This window comes from Seriola aureovittata, chromosome 8 (assembly GCF_021018895.1).
Source record: "Seriola aureovittata isolate HTS-2021-v1 ecotype China chromosome 8, ASM2101889v1, whole genome shotgun sequence".
In the NCBI taxonomy this organism is placed as follows: domain Eukaryota; kingdom Metazoa; phylum Chordata; class Actinopteri; order Carangiformes; family Carangidae; genus Seriola; species Seriola aureovittata.
In genome coordinates this window covers 22,294,582-22,315,000 of record NC_079371.1, presented here as the reverse complement: position 1 = coordinate 22,315,000, position 20,419 = coordinate 22,294,582, and the positions used below count along the sequence as shown (strand labels likewise).

Sequence of the window (20,419 nt, the reverse complement as noted above, 5' to 3'; positions counted from 1 at the left end):
GCACTTTATTATTTCTGTTTACTTTTTGTAATGTTTTTGTGCACCTACATTACCCACAACACAACTCGACAGCCAACAGTTGGGTTGGAGATTCAGATGTGTTATGCTAGTGGTGGCTAATGTATCCTGGAGCTGCTAGCGTCAGGCAGAGGAGAGGAGCTGCAGAGGTCTGGTGTCCTCACTTCTATGAGATGAACCAACGCTGATTCAAGTGACATCACTTGAGGTCATTTATCAGACTTCGCACAGCTCCCTCTGCAGCCATAAAAGGCCTTATACAATGTAGTATGTAGGAGTACCACCCAACACCTGGAAACAAACTTTGATGTGGAGTGCCCCTTTTAAATGTCCATGTGTTCTCATCGTCCTCCATTCTTAATATTAATTTATCAGCCATAGCAGCAGCCTGTAATCTGTAGTTAAAGAACATCTCTGCTCTGAAAGGTTGTTGTGGTTGTTAATTTCTCTTATGACATTGAAAACGCCCAGTGCATATGATAATATCTTAACACCATTATGTGTGACACATACGTGGCTGGTAGATTTCCATTGCAGCATATTTCATTTTATTACTAGTTTTAAATTATATAATTTATTATAAATGATTTAGATTCTTTACTCGAGGACATCAATGTAATAATTATTTTACAAGTAAAGGCCCTGCATTAAACAATCAAAAATAATAGTACTATACCAAATTTAGAATGAAAAGTAAAAGTACTTATGGACAAAACTGTCCCTGTAATTGTTATACAATTATCTTATTACTTGATTACTTGTAAGCAGCAGTTTAACACTGGTGATTGAGATGGATCAAGTTTCCTCAAAAAAACTAGAAAACCACTAGAAACTTTATTTTCCATATGTGTGAAACGCTTGCTGCTGACAAATTTAGCATTTTACATTTTCAGCCGTCACTATCTTGTCAGCAGTTCCCTGAATTTAATTAACTGTGTGTGCCAATGAAAAACCAAGAGGCTACATAACTCTGTCAGTGATGATTTCATGTTGGAAATCATGAGGAAATGAAGGACCTAAAATACAGTGTTATCATACTGTTTGGTAGTGTAACCTATAACGCTGCATGATATTTTATTAGCAATTTATACAGTTAATTGGATGTTTATTAGGTACAACAAGCTAAATCTAATGTAGTCTAATACATGCAATAAATCCTCCTTCATGAAGGTTATAATGTTCAGTTCTTATTAAAATTGTTTTGGAGGTGTTGATTCACCTGTTTGGAGGCTGTAGTCTGTGGTGCTGCTGAACTGTATTGCCTTATATGTTATTTATTCTCCCCTCACTGATATAAATTGGGTTCACTATCATAAAATAATCATAAAGTTAAATCAACACATCTCTGAAGCTTCAATAAAAACTGAACATTAAAACCTTTGTGAAGGAAGGATTTATTGCAGGACTGCTCTATGAGACTTGGGCTGCAAGCAATGATTTTTCATTATTGATTAATCTGCCAATTATTTGTTAGTTGTTAAGGCTGTTAAATGTCAGAAAAGTACATGTAAAGCCAGTCACGTTGTCCCAGAGCTCCCATTTTCAAATATCTTGTTTTGTCCAATCAACAGTTGAAAATATAAAAAATATTCAGTTCTCAATGACAGAAAAATGAGAAAAGGCTAAACTTCTCTCATTAGACGAGTGGGAACAAGAAAACTTAAAAAAAAAATGTACTTGAAAAATGGCTCATACAATTATTAAATTATCACAGCTGCTAATTAATTTTGTAAGTGATGAATTTACTTATTGTTTCAGCTCTATACAGTATTGCACTGCATTAGTTAGATAAGTGTACCTAATAAACTGGCAACAGAGTGTATGTCTTGGATGAAAACTAATACGCAAGTAACTTGTAACGACACCTGTCAGAAAAATGTACTGTAAAATATATGTGGAATACGAAATGTAAATAAAGTACAAGTAAATAAATGTCCTCCTAAATTGCACCTATTGTCATTATCAATTAGTTTTGTTAGTTTAGCTAAATTCAGCCCAGCTCTGTGGATAATGAGACTGTTGAAGCAGTCTTATATTACTTTACAGTGAGTGTCTGACTGGTCACTGTACGTGACGGGGATCAGCTCTCCTCCTGTGCAATGCCCGGACATGTTGCGTGAGTTCAGGAACTTTCTCGGCCCCGCCCACACGTGAGAGCTCAGCTGATGCAACCGGCGACTCCTCCGGTATAAAAGCTGCGCGCTCGCCGCTCGCTGTCGCTCGTCTCAGTTAACTTAATACATGGAGAAGATACAAACCGGACGTTTGGAGGAGACACCGGAGCTTTGCAAACAGGAATCAGGATGGTCTATACCACGGCTCTGCTCTTTGGACACGGAGTGCCCGTCTTGTCGGAGGAAGAAAGCGTCGTAGAGATGATAGGAAAGTACCTCTCCCAACTTACATCCCCGGGCCGAAAGACGAGCTCAGCCCGGCGGGGCAGCGTCGAGAGCTGCGATGAGACAGACAGCAACTCGCCATGTAAGTTGTTTTAAAAGTTAAATGTAATTGAAACTACAAAAACGTATTTTTTAAAACAGCTTTTCAGTCAGTTCTAGTTGACAGTAACTAATAAAAACCGCAGAACACTCACCTAATTACAGTTGAATATTAATGCGCTATCATGATTGAAATAACCATAATCTTTATATTGGAACTAGACCTTTAATATTTGGCGCAAGAACTAATTAATTACCTAATCTCAGTGATGGGGATGTGTCTGATGTAAGTGACTGAGGTGTTGGATCAGCTGATGACAGACTAAGCTGGGCTCCTCCTCTCAGCTGCTGATACAAAGACAGTACTCTGATGACTCCGGGGTCAGCAGCAATGAGACATGATGCATGACCACATGATAAACATAGTGGCAAAAGTGAAATGGCAGAGTGAGGGTCAAAGTCTTGCAGTCAGTGATGTAGTGTTTGGGGTAAATTGTAAGTTCTCGTCATTAGAGAAACTATGAATACACTGACATGGCTTTGACTGCCAGTGGCTGTCAGCATAGATGTTAAACTTTTATAGAGATGAACTTACTGTTTAATATACTGTGGGTTAATGCCACTTATTCTAACAGCACTCTTGGTCTCTTTCCACAGTGAACAACCTGGATGCTGGTTTGGAGCATGAAGAGCGGCTCCTTCAGCAGGATGTGACCCAGCAGATAGAGCGCTGTCTGACAGAGGCCAAGGCGTCCACCCTCCACTGCCAGGTGCTGCTGCTGCCACACCAGATGACCACCAAGGTCGGCCAGGACGTGGTGCACTTCTCAGCTGATGAGCCCTGTGGGCTCCGTGGCGCCTCTATCAAGGTGTATGTGGAGTGCAAAGATGGCCTGAAGTCTGTGGGGAGCGTCTTCCCAGACCCGAGTGTCACGCCCACATTTGAACTGTCTGTGATCTTAAAGGCAGACAAGGATGGCGGCTGGCCGCCGCTCAAGCACATCTTTGGTACCAACAAAGTGTTGAAGCTGAGACCAGAGTACCGGCTGGTGAAGAGGAAGCTCTACTCCTCTGCCAGTCCTGTCATCCATGATTTCCACTAGGGGTGAAGTTGAGAATGTGAACCCCCGTTTCACTGTTTACCTCTTCGTTAGTGTTTGAATGTTATTTTGAGGCTACACACACAAAGTCTAGCCTGGCAAGATGCGGAAAATGCTGGATTTTCTCTGTGTTGTATAAGAAAGTGGATTGTTCTGTGTTTTATGTATGAATGTCTTAGAGCAGGAGGCAACACTGCTTGTTTTCCTTCACTGTAGCCAATATGACTGCAGTATTTTGCACAGAACAGTTGAATGTTAGTGTACACTGTAAACATGAACACATCCTCCCAGGAATGGGCGGGTCTCACTCCTGAAGTGTGCTGTACTTTTGCTACTGTTTGTTACTTTTGTTATTTATGAGACTTTGAAATAAATGTTGTTACACCACTACTACTTAGTCCTGTGCTTGCATCAGTGTACTGTTACTTTACTGGCTATCTAAGTGACATGTGGCTCCCCCAGCACACCTATTATACATTTTGTTGCTGACCACATCATGGGGCCTGCTGGTGCTTCATGACTTGCTTGCGTAGCTTGTGTAGCTTGTGTTTTGAGTTTTTCACAATAGAGGAAAAATGATTACACAATATTGAGTGTGCTAGATGTTTTCAATGAGCCCATTCAGAACAGCGAATGTGTCTGGTGACAGATTACCAAGAAAGCTAAGACTAGAAGTTGCAAAAGAAATCCCTCAAGTAAACACTGGGCTGTTCGGGTTAAACAACTCTGACCTGATTTAGGTTTAGATCAAATAATCTTTTTATTTAACAAATGTACAACAGAACACATGATACATGTATCGGCTACCCAAACACAGAACTCTACATGATCCATCACGCGGGTACAAAACTTATATTTGTACTCCCATCTAACACACATTACACAAACATGTTTCTTATGCTATTTACATAGCACACACCGGCTACGTCCTAAGTGACAACTAGGGATGCATTAATACTATTTCAGCAACAACAATCTCCATGCTGTTTTAACCTTTCAACTAACTCAACAGCTGTATTTTACATGACTACCAAACATTTCACAAAGCATGTCTTTACTTTTTAGATCGATTTCCTGCCTTCACTGGCAGCTTTTGGTTTCTATACATTTTCAGGAACTGCTTTGAAAACTCAGATGCCTGAGTGTACCTGAATGCACCGCCAAAGTGTTTAAATCGACACTGTTGCTGTAATAAAAGACAGCAAGTTGTAAAATTGTAAATTTATTTGTAACCTGGATGTTATGGAAGCTGAGGGCTGCTTGAAGGCAGGTAGTCAAACTTTAAACTTGTGCTTTGGAAAAACGTAGGCAGAAATGTAAAGTACATGCGATTTGCAGTTAATGCGCTGAAACATGCGAAACACTGGTATGATCATTTAAATCCAACAGATTGCAGCATTATAATCTGTTACTAAACGAAGCAGACATAAGCAACCAGTTCAGTGACATCACCTGATGTCCTTCGTTTAGAAAGACATCCTTGTTTCACTGGTGAAAAAGTAAGAAATTCCAGTTGTAAAGACGTGATTAGTGGATCTCTCTGCAACTTTTCAGTAGTGATCAGACTGATGGATGATCCTGGTTCCATCTGGTGCCAGTAGAACAAGTAGTATTCATTTTGAATTTGTGGAAACTGTACATTATGATTTATCGTATGGAAATTCTGGTTGTTGTTGCTGTCTCGTGTCTTTTCGGCTATAAGTGTTGAGCACAGTTTGGTGCAATACACTCAAAGAAACTGATCAATCACCCCACTAGTATTAATGCATCCATGATTCAACATGATAAAAATCTGGCGAGTAGAACTCATCCGCCCTTTATCATCTGATCCCAAACAAACTTTTTGCTGGTGATAATGTTCTTTTTCTCTTTTTCCACAACGTCCTTTACTTTTCCATCTCAGCCGGAGGAAATGATGAGCAGCCACCTTAGCCCTTCTCCTGAAATGATACTTAGGGAAAGTGGTGCACTGGCTTGTTTGTCCTGGAGTGAGATCCCATAGTGCTGAGCATTAACCAATCATAAGAACTGGGGAAGAGGAAGCTCTACGCAGCTCTCTCAGACACACACCCTCATCTACGCCAAAGCACGGATGACTAAGTGAGCACGCACGTGAGCGCGCACGTGAGCGCACACACACACACACACACACACACACACACACACACACACATACGCACACACAGAGACTGCAGTCCCCTTCAGAAAACAACCAAAGTGACTGGTAAGTATTCAGCTCCACCTTCTCCGATAACAAAAGTGGCTGTTTGTCTCTTTAAGTGTCTCGTTCTCTGAGATGTGAGTCTATTTCTTCATCTTGAGGTCGGCCTCCATGGCACTACGGCGACCTCTGGTGCCTCCGTCCTGCAGCAGAGAAAGATGAGGAGAAACGGGGAAAAAGAAAATAAATGAGAGCAGGAGAAAGAATTAACATAAGAGTGGAAAGGTCAGTGGTCAGCTGGACAGCGTGAAGGGAGGCCCTGTGGCGGACCTCCTCACGTGATTGAGCTCCGCACAAAAACACAGCACAGTCCACTTCGGAAGGCTTCCTCCCCAAATGAAGAACATAAAAAATAATAAATAATGGTGAGAAAGAAAAAGTAAGATTTAAAACGAAAAGAAGGAGAAAAGAAATTAGAACATGCAGAGACACGGACAATCGCACGTAAACAGAAAAACACAGGAAACCGGCATGGGGTCATTAACCGAAGGTCGACGGAAGCTTGGGTGATGAAAGGTTACTGGAGCCTGTGTGTTTACGTGTGTGTGTGTGTGTGTGTGTGTGTGTGTGTGTGTGTGTGTGGTGAGAATATTGTGTCCAAACACAACTTAAATTTTATGAGGGTGACACAGACAGTGATGTGTGAGAGCATGTGAGAAACTGTAAGAGCAAGAGGGAGAGGGAAAGGTGACCTTTAATTCAGATCCTTGACACACATCTGTACAGCTGAATACGACTGAGCACCGACAGTGTGTGTTCATTTTCTTCAGTACTACTAAGTATGTGATACTAAAGTTTAGTAGCTTTAGTCACACCAGTTGTAAAACCTGATGGACTAGATATCTACTTTCCATAAACAGGAAAACATATAAACGTTAGAGAAAAAGTCCAAAGTCTGACACGTGAAGGAAACTTCTGTGTCTGAGCGAACTAAAACTAAAAAAATAAAAATCTGACCTTTTCTAAAAGCCATTAAATTCTATTGAAGGTGTCTCGCAAAGTTAAAACATTTCTGTATTTGCGTTTTTCTCTGCTCGTCTTACTGGTTGAAGTGGGCGGGACTCACTTACTAAAAGGTGATGTCATGTACTTGTGTGCACCAATCAGTTTTAAGGAATATTCGAATCAAAACAACAACTGTTGCGAGGCTGTTTGATAATGTTATCAGACAAATGTGAATAAAATCTGATCAAACCACACTCACAAATTTAACTATCAATAAATAATATTGTGTACATTTGATTTCTTTAGAAAAGTCTAGAATATTTACAGTTTCAAGTGTTTATAATTTATTGTTTATAATTTAATAGTTGTTCTTTAACTGATGCTGGATTTGATATCAATATTTGGGAGTTCAAAATATCCCACATCAGCCAATTGTATTTTTCTTTTTTAACATTAACACATTAAACATTTTGATATGGACCCTGTCAATTTTTTTCTTTTATTTAAATTGTGCCCAAGACACATGTTGAGCAGGAAGTAGTGTAGCGGAAAAATAAAATATTTTAAAGCTTGACTTTTGTTAATATTCAGACTATAAACCCAGAATAATATTTCATTAATGATGGCTTATATACTTGTCATGGTGCTTTTAAATTACCTGAATGGCAACCGGTTAGTTTTTCCAGTTATATTATTGATTAACACCAATAATATAAATATTTAAATCCTTTCTACTTTTTTTTTTTTTTTTTTACAGCAGGTTTATTTACTGCCACCAATATACAACTGGACAGAGAGAGAAAGCAAAGAAAAGAGATGAGGGGAACAGACTGATGTGTATACTGTGTGTGTGTTTGTTTGCATTGAGACAAGCGTGTGCGGAGCGTGGCCTGGTTCTGGTGAAATCTGAGGGAGAACCTGAATACTTACAAAGAGAGAGAGAAGGAAAGCAGGAGAGGCCATTGGGACACTGTCCTGTAGGAGGACAAACATTGGAGTGAGAAAGAGAGAAAAGACACACATGTGCGTGAGAAGCAAGTTTCATACAAGTCTGCGCAAAACACAGGAGCACGCTGGGGGACGGGAGTCCATTTGACCGCTGCACCGCACGTACACAAACACATACACCCATTCACACGGCGTCACAAAGACAGATAGTCACACACACACACTCCCATATGCAGAGCGTAAATAGTGACATTCATGACACACACAAGAAGGCAGACACCCTCCCATACACACTAACATGTCTTTAACGCAGCTCACAACCCCCTCAAGTCCCATCATGGCTTGTGTGAAAAATATCATGACTTACATTCAGCTGTGGCACTTCTATAAGCTACATGTTACATATCATCTAAATTAACCTATAGAATAATGTGGCAGTCTCATATCCACTCCAGCTGAGCTCGCTGTGGAGAAACAGCCAAACAAAGATTAAAAAACATTTTATAAATTTGTGTAACAACTCGCCAGGTATATTCTATACAGTAAACCAGTTGCAAAATTTGCAATTAAACACACAATTTAGCACATTCCCAGATATTGTCTGTCTGGAGACGACTTTTTAAAATCATATCATACTGAAAAAAATGCCATGAGTAGCAGGGACCACGTTAGACCCACACTCAAGTCTCCCACATTCATGCAGTAATTAAGTAATACACACACAGCTGCGAATAAGAAACTTCACTGCGGACATTTGCAGATAGACAGTCAGACAGACAGGGGCAGAAACAGGTGAGTCAGTGACAGGCAGACAGACAGAAGTTAGTGAGGAGAGGTGCAGCCAGCATGCAGGACATGAATCAGCTGGGAAGTCAAGACCAGGATCATACCACTGAAGCACGTGACAGAAAGCGGAGGGAAGTGTTGATCAAACCCCTCTGTTGTTTAACACTGTGTGTGTGTGTGTGTGTGTGTGTTTGTTTGACTTTTGTACATGTGAACATTTTGTGTGTGAATATGATAATGTTCCAAATATATTTCCCTAGATTCACAAATATAAAAGTAGCATGAATTCAACAGTTGTTATATAACAAGGCATATTTTCAGTGTCTAACCTGGAATATAGAATAATTTCATTTAAGTTATCAAGTTTTCAACTGAGACACAAAGGGCTTTAGCATCACCTGCAATCATGTATTCTGCGGTGGTTCAAACAGCATGTTGTATAAGTTACATAATGCTAACAGTACTTCTATCACTTTAGATGACCACAGTGCTACAAGTCGCAAGTGTTTCACTTTAGATTTAGTGTGAAACACTGGATGTTATACTGTAGCAGACACACATGGATGATTCTGGTAATTACAATTCTACATGAAACACCAGAAAGTCAGTTTCCCAGAATGCTTATGGTTTTCTCTGAAGACAAATTCTGTGCAAAACAGAGGGCGTTATTCCAATGATCCGTTCAATCTAGATCTGCACACATTATTACACATTTGCTTGTTACTTGAGGAAAAACATATTCTTCAATTACCACTAAAGAAGAGATTGCATTACCTAGTATCAGGTACATATCTGTGAAGTCCACAGGTGATACAGTTCCTATGTCAAACAGACTTTCACAAGTCACATGCAAGTCTTTGGTCAATGACCAGCTCACTTAAAACGCCTTATCTGTTTAGATTAGAGGCCTAAGGACCGAACCCCTGCACATTATGGTTGGTGATGGATATGTTAGAGTAGGAGCAGAGTGCTTTAGTATGTAAATCAATACATGTGCTTGCTCCTGTGCAGTATAGAGAGCGGGAGAATGAAGAAGAGGACTATGCCACAGGAGTGGTTTGACAAATTTCTCTGGGCGTGTTGATCTCAGACCTGGGCAGGAAATCGTAATTTTTCATGTCAACTCTAAAATCATTACACTTGTAAACTCAATTCATAACTCTGAGCTACGAACAAGGGAGACTGAGCCTGCAACATTATAAACAAAGACTCAGTCATTTTGCTATATTACCTCCATGGTACAATTACGCTGTTGACATTTAATCACTCAACACACGTCACAGTTGAGCTTCAGAACATCAACAGCTTTATAGAGTTCTTTAACATAATATCACTTTGACACTTGGAGAGATGTTTAAGGGGAATCTTAATTTCACCCCCAACAAGTCACCCAACCCACCTTCTCAGCTGGCTCTCCTGGCTTACGGTTTCCCTCCCTCCCGCGGAGGCTCTTGGCGGAGATGGCACTCTCTGACGTCTGCATGATGAGCTGCGTGGCCAGGAACTGCTGCACGTGCTCCAGGACGTCACGCTGCATCTCCAGCGCCATGTGGTACACGTCGTGGTCCGACGAGTTGTACATGACGGCATTCTGAAACATCAGCATGATATCTCGCTGGAACTCCGCTGTCGTACGGATCACGCCGGACTCAATGTTCTTTTTTATGGCCGACAGGTCCATGGGTCTGGAACAGGACGGGTGGTAGGAGTCCCAGGGCAGAGATAGATGTTTGTATTAAAGTTTGTGTCTACTATGAACGATCACTATCTTCTGCTATTGAACAGAATTACATTACTAATAGTATAGTATAATATTAATACGTTAGGTGCCATGTCAAGCTCACTTGTGCTACAAAAGAATTAAACACACAAGTTTCTAGGACCCTGGGAAGAAAGCTTATGAATTTCTTTGAACCACAGTAACAGCTTGAGACTGTAATTTCACTGAAAAATCAAGGGAGTGTGTGTGTGTGTTTGAGGTCAGACCTGTGTACGATGCTGTGGTAACCGGGGGCAATGTCATCTGACACAGGCTGCAGGAAGACACTGGCATACCTGAGACACATGACAACAGCAACAACAGTAAAACACATTTCCCTTTAAAACAGCTGCAGCGAGATCTTTTTTTTTTGCAGACTATGTTTCCTGTAACTAAATATTTATTTCTCCAAAGAGGTGATATATCACTTTCACTGTGCACACGTGTTTGTTGAGAGGATAAAGTGAGAACTAAGGCACCAAGAAACAAAAACGTTGCAGACTAAGGAGTTGTGTCCAGAATTAGACCTGTCTTTTAACTGTCTTTCTCATTTCTGTCGTTGTCTCGCAAACCTTTAGCTGCTATTGGCTACTGGCCAAGACTGTAGTGAACATAACCCTTTTCTGTTTGCACTCTACAGGGATACACTACATTAAATAGAAATGAGACCTCAGTACATTTAAGAGTGTTGGCTTCATGGTATTGGTGATGAGGATGGTATTATCATAATGCAGCATGAATGGACCTAATATGGTTCTTATATATTACTATTCTTAGACAAGAAACTGCCTGTTGTTAAATGACAAACAAAAACTCAATACAATCAAGATGATCTTGTGACGACATTAAAACTTATAGAGCAAAAAATAATAATTTTCCAAATGAGACTGACTGGGAGCTATTGCTGAAGTATTTTGACAAAGACTGATTGATTTTTGATGCAGGAAAAGGCCAAGACGCTCCACCTGTGGTTGGCTGCAGCTCTCCACACCAGCATAATGGCTTTCTTCCAGATCTTCTGCGCCTGCACTGCCTCCTGGTCCTCACCACATGTAGATCTGATGCACAAAGACAGAGTTGAACAGAAGGGAGAGAGAGGAAGTGAGTGGGAAATGAAGAGAGGATTGTAAAGTCCACAGTGAATGGAAATGGAAAGCAGAAGAGAAACCCCAAGTGGCAGAGAGACAAAAGCACATGCCGTTAGAATTTTTGATGTCAGCAGTCACAGACTGCTTAGCTCAGAGAAATGGAGTCCTAATCTCATTCAGAGGTCATGACATAAATATTCATGACAAATGCCAGCTAAGCTTTATCTAGTTTTAACACAGCAGTTCACTTTAAATGTTTTGTTGCAGGGGTTATCTCAGGACGTTGCCCTGAAGTAACCAGTACCCAGTAGATAAAAATGGTGATTATCACAATTATCACATCACTTCTGCAACCGTCAATGACACATACAGCTGGGATGAAGAAGCCGGGCTGCTGGCCAGTGAATCGGCCGTGTAGCGTTGTGAGGGGGGGCCGTAGCCGTCTTCACTCTCGCTGGCAGCCCGCTCCACCTCAGACAGATAGGGCCCTTCCCCAGATTCCTCCTTCAACTCCATCCCTTCTTCAGGGTCACCCTCACTGCCGGCCTCCTCCTCCTTTACCTCCTGGAACAAACATACAAACAAGTAAAATGACTGCAATTTACGAAGGATGTTTGTATGTGTAAGTATGAATACGTGTGTTACCTTGGACTCTTTTCCAGACACAGAGCTGTCCTCAGAGTCTGTGGAAGAAGAATGAGAAGAGGATTAAATAACATAAACATACGAGTATGATTTGTGTATGTGTGCTCAACACCCACCTAGACATGGCGGGTTGGGCTCAGGCTGGCTCCACTCCTCTCCTTCACTTTTCACTGTTGCTTCAGTGGCCTCCTTCCCTGTCGCCCCCTCCTCCGTAACCTCAATTCCTGTAGCGCCGTCATCAGAGGCGACAGAAGAAGTGACATGACTTCCTGTCACCTCAGGTCCCTCACAGTTTCCCTTAATCTGCTCTTCTCTTTTAATCTCTGGTTGGTTCTGGGTCTCTGTGCTCGCAGGAGTCGGGGCTGACATCGCGGTGACATCCTGAGACTCCTGTGTGGGGTTGGAGTCCTGGACTGTGGGTGTAGGATCTGAAGCCTTCAGCTCCTGGGTCTCCCAGGGGCCAGGGAGAGTGTGTCCCTCTGAAACAGCCTCTTCACACAGAGAGAGTGCTGCTTCTACCGCTGCTGCATCCAAAGCCTCCACAGAGTCATCGACCTAAGAAGAGGGCAGGAGGGCAGGGATTATTACAAGCTGAAACACAACTAGTATACACTACACAATGTGATCTTAATGACTGAACAAATGTTGCTTATCTTATATAATGCTTTATCCACTGGAGCTTTCTGCACTGGGAACTGATGACAGCAGACACACTGACACAGCAACTACTGTACCTTCTCCTCTATGATGGCGATGATGTCTCCTACTGTCTCCAGGTCCAGTTCGTCTCCCATATAAGACACCGCTACAAGGTCCTCTTCTACTAATCCCGTCTCCTCACCGAGCTCTGCCTTCACTGCAGCTTCTGCTTCTGCTTCACCCTCTGCAAGCACACACACAGGAGTAATTAAGAACACGTTTTAAGTAATATAATGGAAACTGATCTGGGGTGTTGTGATCATAGTTTATGTCGCCATGATGCCCGGCTGTATTTGTCTCTTTGTTTTTTAAACAAGCTTTTTAACTGTATCATGTGTATTTGGCTGCATAGTGCAGAGTCAGGACATTTTGAATATATCTCCCAGGGTAGCAGCCAAACATCAGACAAAGCACATGCACCATGTTATAGCTATTTATCAATAAAACAGTGTCATTCTCCCATGAATCATCCTGAGTAACAAAGGCATTATTCAATAACCCATTCTTAAAAGCAGGAAATGTGCCTGTACGTGCGCACACATGAAGTGTTATGTGTATTTATATATGTATATTTACCTGTGATGACCTCATGACCAGGTGGTAAGGCAGTGGCTGCAGTGGCTGTCTGTAGTCCATTGGTGAGGTTTCCAGTCGAGTCTCCCTCCGCCACCTGACATCAACAAATAAAAAAAAAAAAATAAATAAAAAACACCATCAGGTTTATTCCAGTCCTGAGAAAAAAATTTCAATATAATATGAATTCTCGTCAATTTTGAAAACTGCTGTGAGACCTGTTGCCTGTGAATCTTTACTGCTTAAAATGAAAATGCACCAAAATAAGAATTAATGCATTTAAGGATAAAACCTGTGATCATGCCAAACACCTGTATCCTCATCAAGACTAACCAGGTAGTTAAATGTGATATTCCAGGATTTCCTTTTGTACTGACAAGGTATTCTTATAGTTTAGTATTAATCTATTGGTACTAATAGGATATGGGAATTAAGCACAGCAACTTTAAGGCAGTTATAACTGAGTGTTGTTCATTTTCATTCCTGTATTCTTGTAGCTTTGGAAGTTATCATCCAAGCAAAGGTGCTACCTACCAGGCGGGAGCCAGCTGACATGAGGTTGCTTTTTTTCAGCAGTTCTGACAGAAGAGGTGAGGGCGGCGGTGTGGCTTTCTGGGCCAGGAGCCTCTTCTGTGGTGAGTCATCTACTAGAGCAGACAGGCCTCCATCTTTGGGCCCGGGACCTGGAGCGTCCGTTGCAGGTAGAAACACTGCGACCCCCTGGGCCTGGCAGAGGCAGCAAAGAATCAGCAAGAGTGGTTGGCACAGGCAACCACAATATTGTCAAAACACTTCCTCCTTCCAGCTGGTGTTGGGTTTGCCAAATACACCATAATGTGAGATGAGCTTTTGCCATGGACTCATGAGGAGAAAAAAAAACATGTTGAAGGTACAGAGGCAATTCTGTGGAGCCCACAGTGAAGTCAGTGCTGAATTCAAAGTGAAGGTACTGTCTTAAACAGACACAAGAGTCTAATGTGAACAGAGGTCTTGACAGTGAATTACAGTATATGAGATAAGTCCATTTCAATGAAGACTGAAATATACTTTTGTCGACTGAAGTACTGAAAGTACTGAATTAATTTCACATTACAAGACAGTAAAACTGTACTTTGGAAAATGTCTTTGCTCGATAAAGAAAAGATTATGTACCACACTTTTCTCTCAGCACAGGCAGTATTCTCATCGTATCTCATCACTGCTTAATGAGTATGTTCTTACAACTGAGTGGGTGGTGGTGTCGTCGGTGGCAACACCTCCTGTGTCCATGGGCGGTGTGGGGACTGAAGAGTCGGCCTGAGAATCCAGCGTCGGCGGGCTGGCACCCAGAGGAGAACGCACAGTTACACTGGGCAGACGCTTAGGTGTGTTTTTCGCCGCCTGACGAGCTGTGACGGAGAGAGAGTGGGTCAGACAGGGTGACAGAGAGAAAGAGTCCATTTTGTGAGGGAACTCGGTTCAAGGAATTAAGAGAAAAAAACTGCAACAAAGAAATCATGAGCAAGGCATCATGCGATAGCACTGTGTTTACAACCCAAGCACGTCAGAGAAACAACCCCTTGTCTTAACAGGAAAGAAAAAAAATATTCCAAGAAGAGGCCAGGGCAAAGTGTTCTAGTAGTGGCAGATTCATTGCATTAAGACTGAAAAGTCTTCACCGGTATATACATGTGAAAAAACCCTGTCCTTCTACTTCTCCTTTGTTGGTTTCGATTTCGTCATGGCCCTCTTTTTAATGCACTATTTCACAGATATTTATAGACAGAATGTTGTTTATCATTTAAGGTGTAAACAATGTGTCTGCAATGTCACATCAATTTTTCTTTGTTCTTAACAATGTCATGAAAACATACAACACTGCAAACACTGATCTTGGCAAAGCAGCAGATAAAGCGCTCACACCTTATAAAACAAATGTATTTGGCAAATGGAGATGTTGTTAGTTTATTATATTCTGATGCACCTCCAGAACTCTCTCATATCTTGCCAGGCAATGTGTGAGGAGTGACACAATGGAATCACCGATCCTACAGATTAAGTGTGAAGTTAACAATAAATACCCAAATGATCCAAGATACAGGTTCTCCAGAAGAAAAATTACATTTTTCAAAATAAGGCCTTCACAGTGTGCAGACTTAATCTACCTTGGTACGCCGTTTCTGTTGCTTTTCTCTTCTGCTCTGCTTCCTCCTCATCCTGCTTCTTCTTTCTGGAGTTGGAAAAACAAACAATTCAAATGACTGACAATTTGAGGAGATGGTGGCAGAAGCGAGGGACAAGAATGTGGCTGAAAAGCTGCAAGTTTTCATCCCAGAACCAACTGGGGAACCTCTATTCGAAAAACTACTATTGAGGTGTCATTGCTCGCTGAACAGCAGAGACTATAGTTTAACTACACAACTAGCTGACTGAACATTTCAAATGTGATGTTTTGTGTTTTCAGAAACCTTCTCATGAACCATAATGTTGGACGATGTTGTTGACGCTACATGAAACGTCATGACATCACCAAAATTATTGACATTCATCCCCTGGGGACTAGAAAGGCCTGCACCACATTTTGTGGCAATCCATATTTCACTTTTATGGACAAAAGAGATGGATAACACACCAACCAAACCAACAAGACTTGCCTAAAGCCGCGCTGCTACTGTAGCTTGTAAAACAGCTGATATGTTTGTATTTGAATATGCTGTTGCTCACATATCAAGTACATAGTAATAACTGAGTCAAAACAACTGGCATCAAACAGAAGAACTGGTAAGAGTCTTACAGTGTGATCTCTGCCCACAGCTCCTTCAGCTGGGAGTCCATATGACCTGTCTGGATCAGATCCACCTCCTTCTTCAACTTCCTGTCAGGACAGAAATCACAGGGAGGTTAAAGGTCATATCTCACAGTCATCAAAGGTCTTTCTCTTAGGTGTACATGTACCTGTACTGCTCTTGTGTGTCTCGTAGTAGTTTTTTCAGCTCCTCTATCCTCTCAGTGGTCAGCCTACGAACGATGACATCTTCAATGGTCTCGACAACCTCACCTTTCTCACCACGCTTACGCCTGGAGCAAAGATGGGCACACGAGACACATGAGGACAACTTTTAAAATATCTTGGTGGTTTAAAAAAAACAAAACAAAAACAATGCCATCACACTGCACATAAGTGTGTGTGTGTGTGTGCGTGTGTGTGTGTGTGTGTGTGTGTGTGTTATCATACTAACTTTGGTGCTTCAGTAGCTTCCAGCAATTCAGAGTATTGTGAGGCACAGTGCTGAGAAAATAGAACACAGGTTTTCTTGAAGCAACTGCTACAACAAAGACGGCATCCTATCCTTGCATTAAACCTAACTAATAGAATCAGACAGTGAGAGAGACAGTTGTGTAGGTTTGCAGCTCTCTCACCTTCTGTGAGAACCAGTCAGGCGGACGACCAGGCTCTGAGAAAGGCTTGATGGCTCTGCTTACAGACACCCTGGAAGACAAACAGGTTCCTCAGAATAAACACACATGCTGAGAAGACAATCTGAAAATTAATGCATGTGGTGACTGAAGACATGCATTCACATTAGGAATAAGTGAAGACAGGTGAAAGAAATCCAGGGTATTGTGCAGGAAAAAAAATCCTGCTTAATGTCACTGATCTTCAGCACTGGCACAGCCACAATGACCAATTTCTGTTTGTGCATTCTTTACCAATTTATTTATCTTTTTTTTTTTTTTTTTTTTTTTTTTTTTTTTAAATTGTATAAAAAAATACTCAGATTGAGGTTAATGTTCTCTTACAAAGTGCTGATTGATTATCAAAGATATGTGCCACCATTATTTGAGATCCTACCTGTCACTGACACTGTTCAGATATTATAACTTGTCCAAGTCTGACCTCTAGCTGTGAGAAGTGAGATGACCTGTCTTAACAGCCCGTACCAGTAATACAGTTTTTGCACCATGTCCGAAAAGATGGACATAATAATAATAATCATGTATGTGAGCTAATATTTGAGCGCAGCTCATTTTGTAAGAGAAAAACTTTCAGTCTGCCTCTTACAATGAAGTGTGTGGTAATGTGGATTAATGTTCATTGTTGAAGAAACTAGGGACAAAAACCTCCAGGTGTTAAAAGGTCAAAAATAATTTGTTTCATAAACTGATTTGTTTGCATATTTCCACACACTGTCTTACACATCTGTACTGCATTTTTAGCTGAATTTAATCTTTTCTGGACAGTGGGATTGATGCTTTTAGTGGTTGTACTGCTCATACTGAGAGAATAACAAAAACAGAGCTACAATTGAGACACTATGATGGTGCATTTGTTTCATTTACTGTCCGTGCAGCTATAAGCGAAACCCTCTCACATTCCACATCTCCTTTTTACTCTAGTCCTGCATCCCACCCATCATATGAATGTTTCAAATACAACAGGCAGAAATCTGCCTGTATTTTGTTCAATTTGTTGTATTTTGAGAAGGTTTTCTTTTTACCAGTTTTGGTCACCACTCCTCATGACTGAGGAGGCCAGGCACAGTTTCTCCCTGACTGACCAGGGCTCCGTTGGCCCCACATTCAGTATCTTGTGTTCTGTGGGGGGACAAAACAAAGATATACAGAGAGATTACAAAAAGTCCAGGCATCCCTGACAGCTCCCGGCTGACTAATGTATTTTGCTAATATGTTAAGAAATCACTGCACTTTTTGTAGGTATCTTGAGCTGCTCAGTTTAGTTTTATTCAATCAATAAACACAAAAATACTCGTCCAAATATCCACACAAAACAAAGAACACAAAGATAAATAACAACGTCAAAATATTCAGTTACTGTACCCTCTGTCAGAGCTGATTAATTAATATTTATTCATTTTAAACTTAACGTTAAATTCATGTTTTCTCGGGGTGATGGTGTGTTTTGTTTTGTTTGTTTTGTTTTTACGTATGAGTTCGTTTCAGGTCCTGTTTATATCCTATAAAATAAACCGTATAGTCTATGATGTGTCAGTGAGACAAAGGTAAATGATATGAAACAGACACAGTAGCGCTGCTGAATTACTTCTAGATTTTATTATTTATCAAAGTTGGCTAGCTATCGTTAGCTACATTGACGATATTAGCGTGTATCATGTTCAGAGGGTGGTATTAAGGTGTATTATTGTATTGCACCTTTTATTTACATGTGCTGGTGCTTGAATACAATTATAAAAGCAGATAAAATAAATATAAATAGTTAAACGCCATGGTTCCAGATACAATAACATACAGTAAGCTAATGTTTAAACAGCCGCGTTAGCTTAGCACTGTTGATTACGGGGGGACCCATTCATGAGACACACAGAGCTACACGGTATAACGTTTTCATCAAACAACGACACTACTGCGACCGGTTAAACTAATGGGAATGCGCTGCTTTGGGTTTATTTGGCGTTAGTGTTGCTGTAAATCACAATGAATCATCGAGAAAGAGTTAAAAAATATATATATATTACTCACTGCCGATACCGCTCGCCATTTCTTTTGTGACAATGCCGTGAGCCCAACTTCCGCCGGAAAGGTTTGAGTGGTACACACGCTACGGTCGTTGCACTGGAACATAGAGGATCTTTGACTGAAACCAGAGACTGTATATAAAAGGAAAGCAAGAAGGAATTTTTTTTACTTTTTTAAATAGTGTGTACATGTTTGCAGAGCTGCTGCTGCTGTCACTGAGGATTTTCCATTTCCAGATTGAGTTAGACTTGAAAGCTAACAGGATATAACAAGTCTTTATGTTGTGATAATACCTGACTGTTGATTCTTCTTTCGGATGTATATTACTGTAAATGGGAGAGAGAAGACCACGTCTCAGAAACATTTTAGAAATACAGAGGTCATTAATCTAAATTCCCCAATGCAAAAATTAATTAAACACATTAACACATTTCAGGTATTCAAATCAAAAAAATTCTGATTTCTATTTTTCTGCTCTTTCTTCACGCATTAAAATGGTTGAATAATACTTTTATAAATATACTTTATTATACTTTTTTTTGTGTTACAGCAAATAGCTGTTGTTGTGAATCCAGTAACATAAAAGATCATCTTGTATTACTAGTACTTAAGGTACTGTAAGTTAGAGTAGGGCTGAACAATTAATCAAAATATTATAATATGGCCAATGCAATATCCAAATAGCAGCTGCTCCAATTTTTTGATGAAGGTAAAATAAAGTATTGTGGTGCTACAAATCATATTCTTCATATGTAAGGGAACATGCTTGTTTGGTACAAGACCTAACAAAAACATATCATCACATCATCTTTTTTTTTTTTTTTTTTTTCCAGTGAAAGTGAAATGCAAAATGACCATTCCCACTAAAATTCTAAATCATCGCAACAGCAATATAATCGGAACAGGATCTTTTTTTCATACCATTCAGACCTAAGGTAAAGACAGCCAGTGCCTGGATAAGCAACAGGAATCTGGAGTTGTGTTACACCTGAGTGCTGATCAGGACAGATCTAATGAGGTTGAGATTCACAGTCTATTCTAAATGTAGGTTATCTTTTAATGATACACAGAAATAAATAGAAATAACAGAAATAATAAATGTCTTTAATTGGGAAAAAGTCTAAATTTCAAGTAGAGATACTTTGTTAACTAAATGCTGAGTTGAATCATTTAAAGAGCAACTTAACACCAGGCTGAAGAGAAGTGTTGTACAATTTTAAATCTGTTTCATCTGGAGAACTCTGTTGCACCTGTAACCACAGACAACTGTGATGTCACAGAGTACTGACATATCGCTGAGTACACTTCTACATCACCGCAGCAATGTGAGAAATTAAACAACTGGAAGTCAGTGGAGAAGGTTTTCAGCTTGTGTGCTTGTTGACTACTGAACAGAAATGGTTCAAAAAGCCAACCCCAGACCCCTTAAGTAATTGTCTATTTCTTGGTGCTAATGTCCTGAACTGCCAGGTGGTTTCGGACACACACATGTACTTTCTCAGTTGCCACAAGGGCTGATTTTGTGCAGTCTAGGTTAATATCTGCCTAATTACTGCTGCCATTCCTCACGTCACATTAATTAACTAAAAGGCAAGGGCCAGTGTCGGATACAAATCCACATATGAAGCACATTATATTTGTTCATAGCTAGATGATTTATTATTTTTTAGTGCTGAAAATATAAATATTTAAGTTATCATGACACTGAAGCAAAGTGTTCTGTC

The 20,419-nt window shown here is 40.6% G+C and overlaps 2 protein-coding genes across 4 annotated transcripts; one reads left to right on the top strand and one right to left on the bottom strand.

The window, feature by feature from the left end:
* The first annotated feature begins 2,200 nt into the window (after nucleotides 1-2,200).
* On the top strand, nucleotides 2,201-3,946 carry si:ch211-39i2.2 (DNA damage-inducible transcript 4-like protein-like). Its single transcript, XM_056383036.1, has 2 exons — nucleotides 2,201-2,499; nucleotides 3,114-3,946. Exons 1-2 carry the CDS (start codon nucleotides 2,322-2,324, stop codon nucleotides 3,557-3,559), a joined length of 624 nt encoding a protein of 207 aa, XP_056239011.1. The 5' UTR covers nucleotides 2,201-2,321; the 3' UTR covers nucleotides 3,560-3,946.
* Nucleotides 3,947-4,291: 345 nt separating this feature from the next.
* brd8b (bromodomain containing 8b) lies at nucleotides 4,292-18,767 on the bottom strand. 3 transcript variants are annotated; one of them, XM_056383079.1, is made up of 19 exons: nucleotides 18,699-18,766; nucleotides 17,699-17,795; nucleotides 16,620-16,689; nucleotides 16,439-16,488; nucleotides 16,155-16,277; nucleotides 15,994-16,074; nucleotides 15,365-15,429; nucleotides 14,442-14,608; nucleotides 13,755-13,946; nucleotides 13,224-13,317; nucleotides 12,683-12,831; nucleotides 12,065-12,503; nucleotides 11,949-11,986; nucleotides 11,674-11,867; nucleotides 11,181-11,273; nucleotides 10,443-10,511; nucleotides 9,856-10,141; nucleotides 7,653-7,697; nucleotides 4,292-5,920 (listed from the first exon to the last, which is right to left on the bottom strand). In XM_056383079.1, exons 1-19 carry the CDS (start codon nucleotides 18,715-18,717, stop codon nucleotides 5,861-5,863), a joined length of 2,331 nt encoding a protein of 776 aa, XP_056239054.1. In that variant the 5' UTR covers nucleotides 18,718-18,766; the 3' UTR covers nucleotides 4,292-5,860. The 3 variants fall into 3 exon arrangements, with proteins under 3 accessions (XP_056239054.1, XP_056239055.1, XP_056239053.1); XM_056383080.1 differs by lacking the exon at nucleotides 7,653-7,697; XM_056383078.1 differs by lacking the exon at nucleotides 4,292-5,920 and having other exon boundaries at nucleotides 5,929-7,697; nucleotides 18,699-18,767.
* Nucleotides 18,768-20,419: the final 1,652 nt, after the last annotated feature.